Source organism: Salmo salar, chromosome 12 (genome assembly GCF_965601325.2).
Source record: "Salmo salar chromosome 12, fSalSal1, whole genome shotgun sequence".
Classification (NCBI taxonomy): Eukaryota; Metazoa; Chordata; class Actinopteri; order Salmoniformes; family Salmonidae; genus Salmo; species Salmo salar.
In genome coordinates, this window is record NC_138302.1 from 98762660 (window position 1) to 98783237 (window position 20578).

The following is a 20578-nucleotide window of genomic DNA, read 5'->3' on the forward strand; positions in this document are numbered from 1 at the left end:
ATGCTGTTTTTGGATATAAATATGAACTTGATGGAACAAAAAATGCATGTATTGTATAACATAATGTCCTAGGAGTGTCATCTGATGGAGATTGACAAAGGTTAGTACATAATTCTAGCTGGTTTCTGCTTTTGGTGACGCCTGACCTTGAATTGAAAATGGATGTTTGTACTTTTGTGGCTATGTACTGTCCTAACATAATCTAACTTTATGCTTTTGCCGTAAAGCCTCTTTGAAAATCGAACAATGTGGTTAGATTAAGGAGATGTTTATCTTTTAAATTGTGTAAAATAGTTGATTGTTTGAGAAATTGAAATTATTAGATTTTTGATGTTTTGAATTTCCAGCCTTGTTAGCAATCCCGACTCGGGGTTCATTGCTAACCTGTAGCCCCAACAGGTTTTAAATGATGTACAGTAGTTCAATCTGTAACTCTAGGTTGCAATAAACATATTTAAATAACAACCTTTAATTTTAACTTATGACACAAACACGTAGCAAAAAAAGATGTCCTTGTTTATTTTGTAATCTTTTTTTTCTTTCATCTTTTTTTCTTCTTCTTCATAAAAAAAAAGTCAAAACAAAAACAACGGTTACATCATCAGCCTAATCTCAGTTACCTAAATCGATACGTTTCTTTCTTGTGCTTCGATCCATCGAGGGAGAAAACATCATATAAAAAAATACTATACAGAGAAATAGAACTTTAAATAAAACACATTTCAAAAAATACACACTATCAATGCGTACATTAATTTGACCTTTTAAATGCATAGGGATGATCAGTGGTTGACTTAGACAGGAGACTCACCGGAGCTGAGTACCGGCACCTCAAAATGTTCTACTGCTTGAGTTCCTGTACTTCTTATAGAATATTAGCTCAAAAGTATTGTGGGGCTGCTGCACCTAAATATAAACAGTACAGGCACCCAAAATGAGTACCAGTCCCTATTTTATTCCAAGTCAAGCACTGGGGATGATCACATGTAAAACGCCTCAAAAGCTTGTTAAAGTCAAACCTTAAAGAAACCCATTTTTTTTGGCCACTTCATATTGCGTAGAAAAGCACTTGTCTTCCATCTCAAAATTTCATAATTTGTACATTAAGATACTTACGGTACATGTAATAATCTATTCTATTGAAGTGCTTTGAGAATGACCCTTTTAAAAGTTAGTATCCCCTTCGAGAAGAACCGGACCTGTTTTCCAAAGTCTTCCCAGTCCATATGATCTTACTCATTATGAACTGAAAAGCCAAAAACTGATCCTAGATCAGCAACACTGCTCTGAGATTTTATGAATACAGGCGCCAGAATTATGAAACTGCTCTGTGGATTTCTGGGTTAAGGACCTGGTCATCTGAGCTCATCTAACCACCTCAAGCAAAACACATGATTAACAATGGCCTTCCATTACCAGGGGCAGATTTTGTTTACATAAGAACTTATAGAGACACAGAACATAGAGAGAGAGAGAGAGACACAGAACATAGAGAGAGAGCAAGAGAGAACGAGAGAACGAGAGAGAGAAAGTGGAGAGTTCTGTGAACAGCAGGACCAGGCCAGTTCCGTGGGCAATAATACAAGCTTGAACAGAGAAGCTGGTTGTTCTTATGAGAATTCTTCAAAATCTCCAAGAACAATGAGTGCTTTGTACTTTATATACCCAACTGGTGCTTTCCAACACTGGGTATAAACGGAACTCTGGGTATAAACGGAACTCTGGGTATAAACGGGACTCTGGGTATGTAAACCCTATCCCCTAGAGTGCACTGTTTTTGACCAGGGCCCTTCAGGGCTCATAGCGCTCTGGTCATCAGTAGTGAACTACAGATGATTGCGAAAGAATTCACCCCTCTTGGCAATTTTCCTATTTTGCTGCCTTACAACCTGGAATTAAAATTGAAGAGTTTGTATCATTTGATTTACCCAACATGCCTACCACTTTGAAGATGCAAAATATTTTTTCTTGTGAAACAAACAAGAAATAAGACAAAAAAACTGAAAACTTGAGTGTGCATAACTATTCACCCCCCAAAGTCAATACTTTGTAGAGCCACCTTTTGTTGCGATTACATCTGCAAGTCTCTTGGGGTATGTCTCTATAAGCTTGGCACATCTAGCCACTGGGATTTTTGCCCATTCCTAAAGGCAAAACAGCTCCAGCTCCTTTAAGTTTGATGGGTTCCGCTGGTGTACAGCAATTTTTAAGTCATCCCACAGATTCTCAACTGGATTGAGGTCTGGGCTTTGACTAGGCCATACCAAGACATTTAAATGTTTCCCCTTAAACCACTCAAGTGTTGTATTAGCAGTATGCTTCGGGTCATTGTCCTGCTGGAAGATGAACCTCCATCCCAGTCTCAAATCTTTTGAAGACTGAAACAGGTTTCCCTCAAGATGTGATCGGTATTTACCACCATCCATCATTCCTTCAATTCTGACCAGTTTCCCAGTCCCTGCCGATGAAAAACATACCCATAGCATGATGCTGCTACCACCATGCTTCACTGTGGGGATGGTGTTCTCGGCGTGATGAGAGTTGTTGGATTTGCGCCAGACATAGCGTTTTCCTTGATGGCCAAAAAGCTCAATTTTAGTCTCATCTAACCCAAGTACCTTCTTCCATATGTTTGGGGAGTCTCCCACATGCCTTTTGGCGAACACCAAACGTGTTTGCTTATTTTTTTCGTTAAGCAATGGCTTTTTTTCTGGCCACTCTCCCGTAAAGCCCAGGTCTGTGGAGTGTACGGCTTAAAGTGGTCCTATGGACAGATACTCCAATCTCCGCTGTGGAGCTTTGCTGCTCCTTCAGGGTTATCTTTGGTCTCTTTGTTGCCGCTCTGATTAATGCCCTCCTTGCCTGGTCCGTGAGTTTTGGTGGGTGGCCCTCTCTTGGCAGGTTTGTTGTGGTGCAATATTTTTTCCATTATATAATATTGGATTTCATGGTGCTCTGTGGGATGTTCAAAGTTTGGTATATTTTTTTTATAACCCAACCCTGATCTGTTCTTCTCCACAACTTTGTTCCTGACCTGTTTGGAGAGCTCCTTGGTCTTCATGGTGCCGCTTGCTTGGTGGTGCCGCCTTGCTTAGTGGTGTTGCAGACTCTGGGGCCTTGCAGAACAGGTGTATGTATATATACTGAGATCATGTGACAGATCATGTGTCACTTAGATTGCACACAGGTGGACTTTATTTAACTAATTATGTGACTTCTGAAGGTAATAGGTTGCACCAGATCTTATTTAGGGGCTTCATAGGAAAGGGGGTGAATACATATGCACGCACCACTTTTCCGTTTTTTTATTTTTTATAATTTTTTGAAACAAGTTATTTTTTTCATTTCACTTCACCAATTTGGACTATTTTGTGTATGTCCATTACATGAAATCCAAATAAAAATCTATTGAAATTACAGGTTGTAATGCAACAAGATCGGAAAAATGCCAAGGGGGGTGAATACTTTTGCAAGGCACTGAATATCGGGAACAGGGTGCCATTTGGGATGCAAACCACGGGTGGGGACATCATTTTTTAATTTCTCCAAGAATCTTTATGCTTCCTGTCATTGGTAACTAACTGGCATTGCTAGCTAGACATGCTAGAAGGTCCATGTTATTTAATGTTTCTGGAACCGCCTCCTGAGTCAATTAATCTACCTAGGGGCTGACTAAACATCTCATATCAAGGTGCTACAACAGTAGCTATGTGTCTAATCTAGTTTGCTGCAGTGATGATGCACTACTGATAGGAACTCTTCTGGGGCTGCAGAAGGTTTCGGAGACTGGATGAAAACTGTATAAAAGCAGAGCATTTTCTACAGTAATACTGTATGATGATGGCACTGTGCTGTTCTTCATTTACAAAGCCTACAGAGACATGCTCTGCTTTGTTGTTCTTCATTTACAAAGCCTACAGAGACAGCACTGCATTGTTCTTCCTTGTTTGTGATTAATGAGTGTTTCGACCTTAATATCAAGCCCAGCAGCAGTGGGATTCTTCTTATATGATAAACGGAGTGACCCCTGCGACCCCTATGAATTACTTTTCTCTCTCAGCCTCATGGAAAAATGTGTCGAATAGCATGAGATGAGCTGTATAACAGCAACATACAAAAAAATCTCGGCCTCATAACCAATATTAATCGTAGTCATTGTTCATTGGTGCATTGGTTAATCATTTGTGTTGTTCTAATCTCTAAGGGCTATGACACAGGCTTCATAAGCCATTACTCGTTAGTACATTAGTACAATGGAACATAGCTAATTCATATCAAAACTATAATCAGGTTGTTGCTTTAGGTTGAAGTGGGGGTCAACTGAAAACAGGCCTCGGTGACCTCTGTGCTTTAACCTCTTTTAACAGCAAGGCTAAAAAGGCTGGGAGCTGTGCTGGATGAGGGGCTGGTGCTGCTATATTATGCCCAGGTTTAACTGGGAAGGTGAGTCTAAAATAGCCCCAGCTATTTTCCTCCCTGGGAAACATTTGCAATATTTGGCTGGTAAAAGTGGTAGAGTGGCAGTTTGGCTTCAGATCCATACACAGCAGGCAGAGGACATCATGTGCCCTCCAATTCCAATATGGCAAATATGATAGATGCTACATAGTGTCAGGATAGAGGGGTAGTGGGATGGAGGGATGGAGGGGTAGAGGGATAGAGGGATAGAGGGGTAGAGGGATGGAGGGGTAGAGGGGTAGAGGGATGGGCGTGTAGAGGGGTAGAGGGGTGGAGGGATGGAGGGGTAGATAGAAGGGTGGAGGGGTAGAGGGATGTAGGGGTAGAGTGGTAGAGGGATGGAAGCATGGAGGGATAGAAGGATAGAAGGATAGAGGGATGGAGGGATAGAGGGATAGAGGGATGGAGGGATGGAGGGATGGAGGGGTAGACAGAAAGGAGGACAAACCACAGAAAACATCAGTAGGATAAACAAAGACAACCTGGAAGTGGTATAATTCTAATGTTATGTCTCTGAGGCTTGAGGGAAGCTGTAAATCCATTTGGCCAAAATGGTGAAATATGAAAGAACATCAATCAATACACACAAATAAAAAATGATAACACTATACAAATACTCATCCTACCACTGACAGACCACAGTATGTCCATATTAAAGTCTTTCATCCTACCACTGACAGACCACAGTATGTCCATATTAAAGTATTTCATCCTACCACTGACAGACCACAGTATGTCCATATTAAAGTATTTCATCCTACCACTGACAGACCACAGTATGTCCATATTAAAGTATTTCATCCTACCACTGACAGACCACAGTATGTCCATATTAAAGACTTGGCTGAAGGACCAAACACTTTAGTTTTTTTTTATCCCCATCACCAATAGCAGCAGGCTTTCTTCTTGTTGCATTGTCATCCTTCACCCTTTGTCCAAAGTGTGTGTGTCTGTGTGTGTGTTTGTGTGTGTCTGTGTGTGTCTGTGTCTGTGTGTGTCTGTCCGTGTGTGTGTGTGTGTGTGTGTTTGTGTGTGTCTGTGTGTGTCTGTGTCTGTGTGTGTCTGTCCGTGTGTGTGTGTGTGTGTGTGTGTGTGTGTGTCTGTGTCTGTGTGTGTCTGTGTGTGTCTGTGTCTGTGTGTGTCTGTCCGTGTGTGTGTGTGTGTGTGTGTTTGTGTGCGTGTCTGTTTGTATGTGTGTGTCTGTTTGGGTGTGTGTTTGTGTGGGTGTGTCTGTTTGTGTCTGTGAGTGTGTGTTTGTGTCTGTGAGTGTGTGTGTGTGTGTCTGTGAGTGTGTGTGTGTGTGTCTGTGAGTGTGTGTGTGTGTGTGTATGTTTGTGTCTGTGTGTGTGTGTGTCTGTGAGTGTGTGTGTGTGTGTGTGTGTATGTTTGTGTGTGTTTGTGTGTGTCTGTGTGTGTCTGTGTCTGTGTGTGTCTGTGAGTGTGTGTGTGTGTGTCTGTGAGTGTGTGTGTGTATGTTTGTGTCTGTGTGTGTGTGTGTGTGTGTGTATGTTTGTGTGTGTGTGTGTGTGTGTGTGTGTGTGTGTGTGTGTGTGTGTGTGTGTGTGTGTGTGTGTGTGTGTGTGTGTGTGTGTGTGTGTGCGTGTGTGTGTGTCTGTTTGTGTGTATGTGTCTGTGTGTGTGTTTCCATATGTATGTGTGGTTGCTATTCCAGGCCAAATGGCTTCTGCTTTTCGATGAGTCATACAAAATGAAAAAAATTTCAGGCTACACTGAGTGGACAACACTTTAGGAACACCTGCTCTTTCCATGACATAGACTGACCAGGTGAATCCAGGTGAAAGCTATGATCCCTTATTGATGTCACCTGTTAAATCCACTTCAATCAGTATAGATGAAGGACAGGAGACAGGATAAAGAAGGATTTTTAAGCCTTGAGACAATTGAGACATGGATTGTGTATGTGTGCCATTCAGAGGGTGAATGGGCAAGACAACAGATTTAAGTTAATTTGAACGGGGTATGGTGTTAGGTACCAGGCACACTCATTTGTGTCAAGAACTGCAATGCTGCTGGGGTTTTCATGCTCAACAGTTTATTGTGTGTATCAAGAATGGTCCACCACCCAAAAAACATTCAGCCAACCTGACACAACAGTGGGAAGCATATAGGCTCCCGAGTGGCGCAGAGTACAAGAGGCGTCACTACAGTCCCTGGTTCGATTCCAGGCTATATCACATCCGGCCGTGATTGGGAGTCCCATAGGGCTGCGTGCAAGTGGCCCAGCGTCTGCCGGAGTAGCGCGTCATTGTAAATCAAAATTTGTTCTTAACTGACTTGCCTAGTTAAATAAAGGTTACATTTTTTTTTTTTAACTATTGGAGTCAACATGGGCCAGCATCCCTGTGGAACGCTTTCGACACCTTGTACTGTCCATGCCCTGACAAATTGAGTCTGTTCTTAGGGCAAAAATGGGGGGAGTGAAACTCGATATTAGTAAGGTGTTCTTAATGTTTTGGTAAATTGCTCTTCTTCTATTTTTGTAAGAGGTTGACACTGGCAGAATGGCAACACATGAAACACAAGACTTTTGGGAAAAATGCATCTGTAAAAAAGTCTTCTTTTTTATTTTTTTTACCATGGTAGGTGGGGCTGAAGACACTTCTCAGTGTTTGAGAGTTCTGGGAATCTGTAAGGATTTCATTTTGTTATTGAGTCCAGTGGCCACGAACAGTGTCTTTGGCTCTGAGCCTGTTTCACTGAGCCTGTTTCTCTGAGTCTGTTTCTCTGAGCCTGTTTCTCTGAGCCTGTTTCTCTGAGCCTGTTTCACTGAGCCTGTTTCACTGAGCATGTTTCACTGAGCCTGTTTCTCTGAGCCTGTTTCTCTGAGCCTGTAGTCACAGGTCTATAGTACTGGTCTGTGTCATTAGTCACAGGTCTATAGTACTGGTCTGTGTCATTAGTCACCGGTCTGTGTCATTAGTCACAGGTCTGTAGTACTTGTCTGTGTCTTTAGTCACAGGTCTGTAGTACTGGTCTGTGTCTTTAGTCACAGGTCTGTAGTACTGGTCTGTGTCTTTAGTCACAGGTCTGTAGTACTGGTCTGTGTCATTAGTCACAGGTCTATAGTACTGGTCTGTGTCATTAGTCACCGGTCTGTGTCATTAGTCACAGGTCTATAGTACTGGTCTGTGTCATTAGTCACAGGTCCATTGCGCTGGTTTGTGGCTCCTGTCTGTAGTTCATTCAGCATTTCAGTCTGTGGCTTGGTGTGTCCATGGTACTGGACTGTGGCTGTGTCTGTAGTTCACATCTCCAAAGAGGTCCATTGTTCTGCGTGTGTCTGTAGGTTCACAGACTGTTCCATGGTAAAGGTCTGTGGCTTGGTGTGTCTGTGCTGTCTGTCTGTAATCAAAGGTCCATTGCTCGGGTGGTGGTGGTGGTATAATGATGTTGTTCCCTACTGTTGGACTGCAGTGCAGAGATGAGAAGTCCTTGGTCCTGGTCCAGACAGTCCTGTTCATGGTGCAGTTGCTGGGCCAGAGGGTTCCTACTGATCACCAGCTCCAGCTTGTCCCCAGCCTCGGTGATCAGGGGCACAGCCAGGCAGCAGTCGAAGTCTCTGGTACGCACGTGGTTCACCTACAGCACAAGGGGAAAGAAAGACATTAATGACAAAAGCAAAAATAGGTTTTTAGATTTTTTTTTTGCAAATGAATTAAAAAATGTTTTACATAATTATTCAGACTCTTCGCTATGAGACTCGAAATTGAGCTCAGGTGCATCCTGTTTCCATTGATCATCCTTGAGATGTTTCTACAACTTGATTGGAGTCCACCGTGGTAAGAACACAGTGGCCTTCATAATTCTTAAATGGAAGAAGTTTGGAACCGCCAAGACTCATCCTAGAGCTGTCCGCCCGGCCAAACTGAGCAATCGGGGGAGAAGGGAATTGGCCAAGGAGGTGACCAAGAACCCGATGGTCACTCTGACAGAGCTCTAGAGTTCCTCTGTGGAGATGGGAGAACCTTCCAGAAGGACAACCATCTCTGCAGCACTCCACCAATCAGGCCTTTGTGGTAGAGTGACCAGACGGAAGCCACTCCTCAGTAAAAGGCACATGACAGCCCGCTTGGAGTTTCCCAAAAGGCACCTAAAGGACTCTCAGACCATGAGAAACAAGATTCTCAGGTCTGATGAAACCAAGATTGGACTCTTTGGCCTGAATGCCAAGTGACACATCTGGAGGAAAACAGGCACCATCACTACAGTAAAGCATGGTGGTGGTAGCATCATGCTGTGGGAATGTTTTTCCAGCGGCAGGGACTGGTAGACTGGTCAGGAGTGAGGTGAAAGGCGAATGGAACAAAGTACAGAGAGATCCTTGATGAAAACCTGCTCCAGAGCACTCAGGACCTCAGACTGGGGCGAAGGTTCACCTTCCAACAGGACAACGACCCTAAACACACAGCCAAGACAATGTAGGAGTGGCTTCAGGACAAGCCTGGACTTAAACCCGATCTAACATCTCTGGAGAGACCTGAAAATAACGGTGCAGCAACGCTCCCCATCCAACCTGACAGAGCTTGAGAAGCTCTGCAGAGAATAAACTCCCCAAATACAGATTTACCAATGTTGTAGTGTCATACTCAAGCCACGAGGCTGTAATCACTGACAAAGGTGCTTCAACAAAGTACTGAGTAAAGGATCTGAATACTTATGGAAATGTCATAGTAATGTGCACTGTCCCTGGATAAAAATAATACATATATATATATATATATATATATATATATATATATATATAATATATATATATATATATACACTGCTCCAAAAAATAAAGGGAACACTTAAACAACAAAATGTAACTCCAAGTCAATCACACTTCTGTGAAATCAAACTGTCCACTTAGGAAGCAACACTGATTGACAATACATTTCACATGCTGTTGTGCAAATGGAATAGACAACAGGTGGAAATTATAGGCAATTAGCAAGACACCCCCAATAAAGGAGTGGTTCTGCAGGTGGGGACCACAGACCACTTCTCAGTTCCTATGCTTCCTGGCTGATGTTTTGGTCACTTTTGAATGCTGGCGGTGCTTTCACTCTAGTGGTAGCATGAGACGGAGTCTACAACCCACACAAGTGGCTCAGGTAGTGCAGCTCATCCAGGATGGCACATCAATGCGAGCTGTGGCAAGAAGGTTTGCTGTGTCTGTCAGCGTAGTGTCTAGAGCATGGAGGCGCTACCAGGAGACAAGCCAGTACATCAGGAGACGTGGAGGAGGCCGTAGGAGGGCAACAACCCAGCAGCAGGACCGCTACCTCCGCCTTTGTGCAAGGAGGAGCAGGAGAAGCACTGCCAGAGCCCTGCAAAATGACCTCCAGCAGGACACAAATGTGCATGTGTCTGCTCAAACGGTCAGAAACAGACTCCATGAGGGTGGTATGAGGGCCCGACGTCCACAGGTGGGGGTTGTGCTTACAGCCGAACACCGTGCAGGACGTTTGGCATTTGCCAGAGAACACCAAGATTGCCAAATTCGCCACTGGCGCCCTGTGCTCTTCACAGATGAAAGCAGGTTCACACTGAGCACGTGACAGAGTCTGGAGACGCCGTGGAGAACGTTCTGCTGCCTGCAACATCCTCCAGCATGACCAGTTTGGCGGTGGGTCAGTCATGGTGTGGGGTGGCATTTCTTTGGGTGGCCGCACAGCCCTCCATGTGCTCGCCAGAGGTAGCCTGACTGCCATTAGGTACCGAGATGAGATCCTCAGACCCCTTGTGTGACCATATGCTGGTGCGGTTGGCCCTGGGTTCCTCCTAATGCAAGACAATGCTAGACCTCATGTGGCTGGAGTGTGTCAGCAGTTCCTGCAAGAGGAAGGCATTGATGCTATGGACTGGCCCGCCCGTTCCCCAGACCTGAATCCAATTGAGCACATCTGGGACATCATGTCTCGCTCCATCCACCAACATCACGTTGCACCACAGACAGTCCAGGAGTTGGCGGATAATTTAGTCCAGGTCTGGGAGGAGATCCCTCAGGAGACCATCCACCACCTCATCAGGAACATGCCCAGGCATGGTAGGGAGGTCATACAGGCACGTGGAGGCCACACACACTACTGAGCCTCATTTTGACTTGTTTTAAGGACATTACATCAAAGTTGGATCAGCCTGTAGTGTGGTTTTCCACTTTAATTTTGAGTGTGACTCCAAATCCAGACCTCCATGGGTTGATAAATTGGATTTCCATTGATTATTTTTGTGTGATTTTGTTGTCAGCACATTCAACTATGTAAAGAAAAAGTATTTAATACGATTATTTCTTTCATTCAGATCTAGGATGTGTTGTTTAAGTGTTCCCTTTATTTTTTTGAGCAGTATACATTTCGCAAGAAAATCTAAAAACCTGTTTTTGCTTTGTCATTATGGGGTACTTTGTGTAGATTGAACAATTTAATCAATTTTAGAATAAGGCTGTAACGTAACAAAATGTGGAAAAAGTCAATGGGGTCTGAATACTTTTTTTTTTATGCACTGAGGACAACAAACGGCATCCATATTGGTAAGTTGACAGATTTCAGGCGTCTGACGACTTCCTAATATGGATTCCGTACACGCGTTTTCTATTACTGCACATTTGTCACAGACAGATTCTAGAACATTGCAATCAAGGACTGGTGTATTGGAATAAACACCACTGCAGTCAATAGCAGCCTTATAATAACTCTTATTTCTGCTCTAACCACATAAGTGTGTGGTATTGAGTCTGATTCATATTATAGAGCCAAGCCAAGCCAAGCCAAGCCAAGCCAAGCCAAGCCAAGCCAAGCCAAGCCAAGCCAAACTGTACTGGGCTGGCCTGGTTACACATCTACTGTACCGTAGTGGCTGGAACTAGACTGGAAAGACAATGTGAAAATTAAACATCAGAGCCAGCCACAGTAGGATTTATGTTTGGCTGTGAAGTGTGGATCGGGCCTTGGAAGACAGCTAGGGAACTGGGATCTAGAAGCTAGAGGTTCTGGCAGATCTGCTGCGTGTGCGTTTTGAACTTTATTTTTTTCTAATGATCTTGGCAGAGTGCGTACCTGTTGAATGTGAGTTTTTATAGTAAGTAGTTGTGGTTTCTGTATTTACCCTGAATAAGTGGACTTTATTCAACTGTGGTTTTGCCTTAATCAGAACCACAATCATTATTCTATTCTAGTCTAAAAATGTCCTTCTTATTTTCTTGTTCTTTTCTTCTTGTGGCGGTAAAACGGTAGGTAATATAATGACAGTACTATACGAGAAGATATTCCCACCAGTGTGGTTGTTATTGAACTAAACCTCATGCCATCTCCCAGTGGCCACAACCTATCCTGTCCCACCATGTGTTCTCTGGTCACATTCTATCCTGTCCCACCATGTTTTCTCTGGTCACATTCTATCCTGTCCCACCATGTTTTCTCTGGTCACATTCTATCCTGTCCCACCATGTTTTCTCTGGTCACATTCTATCCTGTCCCACCATGTTTTCTCTGGTCACAATCTATCCTGTCCCACCATGTTTTCTCTGGTCACAACCTCTATCCTGTCCCACCATGTGTTCTCTGGTCACATTCTATCCTGTCCCACCATGTTTTCTCTGGCACAATCTATCCTGTCCCACCATGTTTTCTCTGGTCACAACCCTATCCTGTCCCACCATGTTTTCTCTGGTCATAACCTATCCTGTCCCACCATGTGTTCTCTGGTCACATTCTATCCTGTCCCACCATGTGTTCTCTGGCCACAACCTATCCTGTCCCACCATGTTTTCTCTGGTCACATTCTATCCTGTCCCACCATGTTTTCTCTGGTCACAACCCTATCCTGTCCCACCATGTGTTCTCTGGCCACAACCTATCCTGTCCCACCATGTTTTCTCTGGCATAATTGTTAATAGGCTGATCATTATATTCACTTGACAGCGGTCTTTAATCAGTGCCAGATTTTGCCCAGTTTGCAGGAGAGAGAGTGGGATGGAGGGCCCTACTCGATAGGCTAGCTAAAATAAATCACAGTAAACTAACACAGAGACATTATCATTAGATCCTGAAACCGCTGGTTCCATGCTGCGTGCGTGTGTGTGTGGTGTGTGTGTAATAATATAATACATGCCACTTAGCAGATGTTTTTATCCATTTTATCCAAGTAAAGGAATCATTCCACTATCCTGGTGTTGCCATGCTCTACCAACGGAGTTACAGAAGCGTGTGTGTGTGTGTGTGTGTGTGTGTGTGTGTGTGTGTGTGTGTGTGTGTGTGTGTGTGTGTGTGTGTGTGTGTGTGTGTGTGTGTGTGTGTGTGTGTGTGTGTGTGTGTGTGTGTGAGGGGGTGTATGTATGTGTGTGATGTCACAAAATAAAACTTATCGGTGTTACATCTGCTCCTGCCACGCCCTCTACTGCTCATCCGGTGTCTCCTTGACCTGCCGCCACTCCCCCAGTGCTCTTTCCCTGTGTGTGTGTGTGTGTGTGTGTGTGTGTGTGTGTGTGTGTGTGTGTGTGTGTGTGTGTGTGTGTGTGTGTGTGTGTGTGTGTGTGTGTGTGTGTGATTATGTGAGTGGAGACAGGTGTGCTGGAGTCAGAGCAGATCCCCACCAGCTGCAACCTGTTCCATAATAAAAACCTCTACAAATACTCAGCCCTGCCACTTCCACGCTGCCAGATTGTAAACTCTGCTCAGTCAGTCTATGTTTCTAGCCGTTTGTTCCTGTTTAGATCCTATTGTCCTGTTGTGCCTGTTTTCCTCTCCGCGTCAGGCAAGGGAAAGTTCTGCCCTCTCTGACTCTGGTCCGTGTCTCCAGTCATACATCTCGTCAGTCCTGCTACTCTGTCCTGGATCCCCACCTTTACGGCTCCCTTCGATTCCCCTCTGGATCTGCTTACCCTGTCCCAACACCTCTCGCTCCAGCCTCAGCCTCCTCACCAGGTTTCCTGCAAACCGCCTGAGCTTCCCCTGGCCTCCCCTCAATCCCCCCCCCCCCCCCCACGTGTTTCAATAAATACCTTGGTTACCTCATCCTGGTCTCCTCATCTGAGTCTGCTCTTGGGTTCACCTGTTCCGCTCTGCGTCACACTCGGCACAGTCACATTTAAACTCTGTACAACCTTAGCGTGATAAAAGGGCCTTTGTCTTTGACTTCCTCTCCACCCCTTACCTACCTACCTATCTATCTCACAGCAGTTTATATTTAACCTGCTGGCTGGGTGTCAGGCATGAACAAACACTACTTATATGGAACAGAGTAAATAGGCATTTCAACATCATAGCTTCAGACGGTGGTAACTTGTGTGATGGACCCGGGCTGGAATGATCAAACACTACTTACAGATACTAGCACTGACAGGGTTCTCTCTGTCTCTCTCTGTCTCTCACTCCTCTGCCTCTCACCCCTCTGTCTCTCTCTGTTTCTCACTCCTCTGCCTCTCCCTCCTCTGCCTCTCTCTGTCTCTCACTCCTCTGCCTCTCACTCCTCTGCCTCTCTCTGTCTCTCACTCCTCTGCCTCTCACCCCTCTGTCTCTCTGTCTCTCACTCCTCTGCCTCTCTCTGTCTCTCACTCCTCTGCCTCTCACCCCTCTGTCTCTCTCTGTCTCTCACTCCTCTGCCTCTCCCTCCTCTGCCTCTCTCTGTCTCTCACTCCTCTGCCTCTCCCTCCTCTGCTTCTCACTCCTCTGTCTCTCACTCCTCTGTCTCTCACTCCTCTGCCTCTCTCTGTCTCTCACTCCTCTGCCTCTCACTCCTCTGCCTCTCTCTGTCTCTCACTCCTCTGCCTCTCCCTCCTCTGCCTCTCTCTGTCTCTCACTCCTCTGCCTCTCCCTCCTCTGCCTCTCTCTGTCTCTCACTCCTCTGCCTCTCCCTCCTCTGCCTCTCTGCCTCTCACTCCTCGGCCTCTCCCTCCTCTGCCTCTTACTCCTCTGCCTCTCACTCCTCTGCCTCTCACTCCTCTGCCTCTCTCTCTCTGCGGCAGGCAGGCAGGCAGGCAGGCAGGCAGGCAGGCAGGCAGGCAGGCAGGCAGGCAGGCAGGCAGGCAGGCAGGCAGGCATTCAGATACAAGTTGGGTGAGTAGGTACAGGCTGGGGGGGTAGGTAGAGGCTGGGGAGGGTAGGTACAGGCTGGGGGGGGGGTAGGTAGAGGCTGGGGGGTAGGTAGAGGCTGGGGGGGGTAGGTAGAGTCTAGGGGGTAGGTAGAGGCTGGGGAGGGTAGGTACAGGCTGGGGGGGTAGGTAGAGGCTGGGGAGGGTAGGTAGAGGCTGGGGAGGGTAGCTAGAGGCTTGGGGGGTAGGTAGAGGCTGGGGGAGGGGGTAGGTACAGGGTACAGGCTGGGGGAGGGGGTAGGTAGAGGGGGTAGGTAGAGGCTGGGGGAGGGGGTAGGTAGGTAGGTAGAGGCTGGGGGAGGGGGTAGGTAGAGGGGGTAGGTAGAGGGGGTAGGTAGAGGCTGGGGGAGGGGGTAGGTAGGTACAGGCTGGGGGAGGGGGTAGGTAGAGGGGGTAGGTAGAGGGGGTAGGTACAGGGGGTAGGTAGAGGGGGTAGGTAGAGGGGGTAGGTAGAGGGTACAGGCTGGGGGAGGGGGTAGGTAGAGGGTACAGGCTGGGGGAGGGGGTAGGTAGAGGGGGTAGGTAGAGGGGGTAGGTACAGGGGGTAGGTAGAGGGGGTAGGTAGAGGGGGTAGGTAGAGGGTACAGGCTGGGGGAGGGGGTAGGTAGAGGGAGAGTGATCACCTGGAGGATCCTGTCATATGGTTTCAGGCCTGCGCGGTCTGCTGGGCCCTCCGGACGGATCATGTTGACATAAACACCTTTCTCCAGGAACCCGTCGGAGACGCTGAAGCCGAAGTCATCGCTCTCTGGATCCTTCATCACCGTCACCTGGGGAATTACAACCCGTTAGTTAATCTAACCTGTTAGTTTAGAGCTGCGAACACATAGTTACAACCTGCTAGTTAATTTAACCTGTTAGTTTAGAGCTGCAAACACATAGTTACTACCTGTTAGTTAATTTAACCTGTTAGTTTAGAGCTGCAAACACATAGTTACTACCTGTTAGTTAATTTAACCTGTTAGTTTAGTGCTGCAAACACAAAGTTTCAAGGCTACATATGTAGCTTCAAGACTGTTAGGATTCAGGCCTTAGTAGTGGTATATCGGCTATACCACAAACCCCAGTTACTACCATAAATAGAACGGTAAACAAGTAGTTATGTGTCATACCCGTGGTATTTTGTCTGATATACACAGATGGATTACTGTTTCAGCCAATCAGCTTCAAGGACCCAAACTACCCGGTTTATAATAATGCCCGAGGGGGTGTGGTATATGGCCAATATACCACAGCTAAGGGCTGTTCTAACGTACGACGCATCACGTAGTGCCTGGATACAGCCCTTAACCGTGGTATATTGGCCACATACCACAAACCCCCGAGGTGCCTTATTGCTATTATAAACTGGTTACCAACGTAATTATACCAGTAAAAATAAATGTTTTGTCATACCCGTGGTATACGCTCTGGTGTAGCACGGCTGTGAGCCAATCAGCATTCAGGCCTCGAACCACCCAGTTTATAATATGGTGTAACCTTCATTTACAGTCATTTAGCTGACAGACACTCTTATTGAAGCCTTCATTTACAGTCATTTAGCTGACAAGAGACTCTTATTGAAGCCTTCATTTACAGTCATTTAGCTGAAAGACTCTTATTGAAGCCTTCATTTACAGTCATTTAGCTGAAAGACTCTTATTGAAGCCTTCATTTACAGTCATTTAGCTGACGTATGGTACAATAAGTGGATTCAAGGTGCAATAGCCATCACGATCATTGCAAGTAAAATCTTCCTCAGTAAATACCTGCCATTGTGAAAATTAAGTATAGCAGGCAGGTTGGTCTGACACGGGAGAGTCGGGTACACAAGCCGATCAATCAATAAGAGTGTTGTTGCTCAATAATGCATGTATTGATCTATTATTGATTACTGTGGTGTGTTACACTGTCTAGACCTCAACAGAACACGGTGGTCAGGTTCCAGTGGTACAGGGCTCTCCAACCCTGTTCCTGGAGAGTTAACTTCCTGTAGGTTTTAACTCCAACCCTGTTCCTGGAGAGTTAACCTCCTGTAGGTTTTCACTCCAACCCTGTTCCTAGAAAGTTAACCTCCTGTAGGTTTTCACTCTAACCCTGTTCCTGAGGGGCTAACCTCCTGTAGGTTTTAACTCCAACCCTGTTCCTAGAAAGTTAACCTCCTGTAGGTTTATACTCCAACCCTGTTCCTAGAAAGTTAACATCCTGTAGGTTTATACTCCAACCCTGTTCCTAGAAAGTCAACCTCCTGTAGGTTTTAACTCCAACCCTGTTCCTAGAAAGTTAACCTCCTGTAGGTTTTCACTCCAACCCTGTTCCTAGAAAGTTAACCTCCTGTAGGTTTTCACTCCAACCCTGTTCCTAGAAAGTTAACCTCCTGTAGGTTTTAACTCCAACCCTGTTCCTGAGGGGCTAACCTCCTGTAGGTTTTAACTCCAACCCTGTTCCTGGAGAGCTACCCTCCTGTAGGTTCTCACTCCAAACCTGTTGTAATTAAAACCTACAGGACATGACGGTAGCTCTCCAGGAACAGGGTTGGAGTGAAAACCTACAGGAGGTTAGCTCTCCAGGAACAGGGTTGGAGTGAAAACCTATAGGCGGTTAGCTCTCCAGGAACAGGGTTGGAGTTAAAACCTACAGGAGGGTAGCTCTCCAGGAACAGGGTTGGAGTTAAAACCTACAGGAGGTTAGCTCTCCAGGAACAGGGTTAGAGTGAAAACCTACAGGAGGATAGCTCTCCAGGAACAGGGTTGGAGTTAAAACCTACAGGAGGTTAGCTCTCCAGGAACAGGGTTGGAGTTAAAACCTACAGGAGGGTATCTCTCCAGAAACAGGGTTGGAGTGAAAACCTCCAGGAGGGTATCTCTCACTGGTGGGTATGGCAGTCACCTTGTGTAGCTCCAGAGGGGTAGGGGAGAGGATCTCCTGCATCTCTTCCTTGATCCTGCGAGACTCCCAGGTCTTCTCAGACACCCGGAGTGTGTTCTTTGCCCTGGCCTCGTGATGCAGCTGGGTTCTGGCCTCGTGATGCAGGAGTTGGGCCTCCGGGTGCAGATGGGCCTCCGGGTAAAGGTGGGCCCCTTGGTGGAGGTGGGCCTCCTGGTGCAGGTGGGTCTTGGCATCGTGGTGCAGGAGGGAGCTCCTCCGCAGAGGGCTGATGCGGGGCTGGCAGACGGGGTCCCCAGGGTGGGGGAGGGCATGGGACTTGTTACCATCCACCCCAATACTGATGGCACTGCCCGTCATAATGGATGCCTATAGAGAGAGTAGAGTAGAGTAGATTAATATATATATAAAATATATAAATATATAAATGAAAATTTGTCAATCAATATGTCAACTTTGTCTCAGGCCTAACAACACCCGTGCCAATATATCCTCCAAACACCGGCTCTCTGGCATTTTCACAAGTAGAGTAAAGTGTAGAGTATAGGAGAGTAGAGTAAAGAGTAGAGCAGAGTATAGTAGAGTATAGTAGAGTATAGTAGAGTAGAGTAAAGAGTAGAGTATAGTCGAGTAAAGAGTAGAGTATAGTAGAGTATAGTAGAGTATAGTAGAGTACAGTATAGTACAGAGTAGATTATAGAGTAGAGTAGAGCAGAGTAGAGTAGAGCAGAGTATAGTAGAGTAGGGTAAAGAGTAGAGTATAGTAAAGTATAGTAGAGAGTAGAGTAAAGAGTAGAGTATAGTAGAATAGAGTAAAGAGTAGTGTAAAGAGTAGAGTAAAGAGGAGAGTAAATAGTAGAGCAGCGTAAAGAGTAGAGTAAATAGTAGAGTAGAGTAAAGAGTAGAGTAAATAGTAGAGTAGAGTAGAGTAAAGAGTAGAGTAGAGTAGAGTAAATAGTAGAGCAGCGTAAAGAGTAGAGTAAATAGTAGAATAGAGTAAAGAGTAGAGTAAAGAGTAGAGTAGAGTAGAGTAGAGTAAAGAGTAGAGTAGAATAGAGTAAAGAGTAGAGTAAATAGTAGAGCAGCGTAAAGAGTAGAGTAAATAGTAGAGTAGAGTAAAGAGTAGAGTAGAGTAAAGAGTAGAGTATAGTAGAGTAAAGAGTAGAGTAGAGTAAAGAGTAGAGTAAAGAGTAGACTAGAGTAAAGGATAGTAAAGTAGAGTAAAGAGTAGAGTAGAGAGTAGAGTAAAGAGTAGAGTAGAGAGTAGAGTCAAGAGTAGAGTAAAGAGTAGAGTAGAGTAAAGAGTAGAGTAGAGTAAAGAGTATAGTAGAGAGTACAGTAAAGCGTAAAGGATAGTAAAGAGTAGAGTAGAGTGGAGAGTAAAGTATAGTATAGAGAATAGTATAGTAAAGCGTATAGTATAGTAGAGTAGAGTAGAGTAAAGAGTAGAGTAAAGAGTAGAGTATAGTAGAGTAGAGTAGAGAGTAGAGTAAAGAGTAGAGTAGAGTATAGTAGAGTAGAGTAAAGAGTAGAGTAAAGAGTAGGGTAGAGTAAAGAGTAGAGTATAGTAGAGTAAAGAGTAGAGTAAATAGTAGAGTATAGTAAAGAGTAAAGGATAGTAAAGAGTAGAGTATAGTAGAGTGGAGAGTAAAGTATAGTATAGAGAAGAGTATAGTAAAGAGTAGAGTATAGTAGAGTAGTGTCAAGAGTAGAGTAAAGAGTAGAGTAAAGAGTAGAGTATAGTATAGTACAATATAGAGTATAGTAAAGAGTAGAGTAAAGTAGAGTAGAGTAGAGTAGAGAGTAGAGTATGTAAATAGTAGAGTAAATAGTAGAGTAAAGTAGAGTAAAGTAGAGTAGAGTAGAGTAAATAGTAGTGTAGTTCTTTATTTATTTAACCTTTATTTTATCAGGGAGTCATAGTGAGACCAAGGTCTATTTTACAGATGAGCCCTGAATTACATACAGTGCATTAGGAAAGTATTCAGCCCCCTTGACTTTTTTATAGATTTTGTTACGTTACATCCTTATTCTAAAAAAGAAAAAAAAATGTTTTTCCATCATCAATCTACTCACAATACCCCCATAATGACATCACAATACCCCCATAATGACATCACAATACCCCTATAATGACATCACAATACCCCCATAATGACAAAGCAAAAACTGTTTTTTTAGAATTTTACTGAGGAGTGGCTTCCGTCTGGCCACTCTACCATTAAGGCCTGATTGTTGGAGTGCTGCAGAGATGGTTGTCCTTCTGGAAGGTTCTCCCATATCCACAGAGGAACTCTGGAGCTCTGTCAGAGTGACCATCGGGTTCTTGGTCACCTCCCTGACCAAGGTCCTCCTCCCCCAATTGCTCAGTTTGGCCGGGCGGACAGCTCTAGGATGAGTCTTGGTGGTTCCAAACGTCTTCCATTTAAGAATGATGGAGGGACTTGTGTTCTTGGGGACCTTCAATGGTGCAGAACATTTTTGGTACCCTTCCCCAGATCTGTGCCTCGACACAATCCTGTCTTGGATCTTTAAGGACAATTCATTCAACATCATGGTTTGGTTTTTGCTCTGACATGCACTGTCAACTGTGGGACCTTATATAGACAGGTGTGTGCCTTTCCAAATCATGTCCAATCAATTGAATTTACCACAGGTGGACTCCAATGAAGTTGTAGAAACATCTCAAGTATGATAAATGGAAACAGGATGCACCTGAGCTCAATTTCAAGTGTCATATCAATGGGTCTGAATAAGGTATGTTTTTTATTTTTAATAAATCTGCAAAAATGTCTTAAAACCGTTTAGAATGCTGTAATGTAACAAATGTGGAAAAAAGGGAATGGGTCTGAATACTTTCCGATTGCACTGTAAATGAAGTAACAATAGATGCTATGCTAACTGATATATAAAGCAACAATAGATGCTATGCTAACTGATATATAAAGCAACAATAGATGCTATGCTAACATATATAAAGCAACAATAGATGCTATGCTAACTGATATATAAATCAACAATAGATGCTATGCTAACTGATATATAAAGCAACAATAGATGCTATGCTAACTGATATATAAAGCAACAATAGATGCTATGCTAACTGATATATAAAGCAACAATAGATGCTATGCTAACTGATATATAAAGCAACAATAAATG

General features: G+C 44.6%; 1 protein-coding gene across 1 annotated transcript in view; it reads right to left on the minus strand.

Annotated features, from left to right (window-relative positions):
- Positions 1 to 490: 490 nt before the first annotated feature.
- The window catches only part of LOC106566197 (glutamate receptor-interacting protein 2), a 152575-nt gene continuing 132487 nt past the window's right edge, over positions 491 to 20578 (minus strand). Inside the window, exons 23-25 of the mRNA XM_082959579.1 lie at positions 17420 to 17785; positions 15175 to 15321; positions 491 to 8058 (exon numbers count right to left, since the gene is read on the minus strand). Of these exons, the coding sequence (XP_082815705.1) occupies positions 7828 to 8058; positions 15175 to 15321; positions 17420 to 17785 (744 nt within the window). The 3' untranslated portion in view covers positions 491 to 7827. The remainder of the gene's footprint in view (positions 8059 to 15174; positions 15322 to 17419; positions 17786 to 20578) is intronic.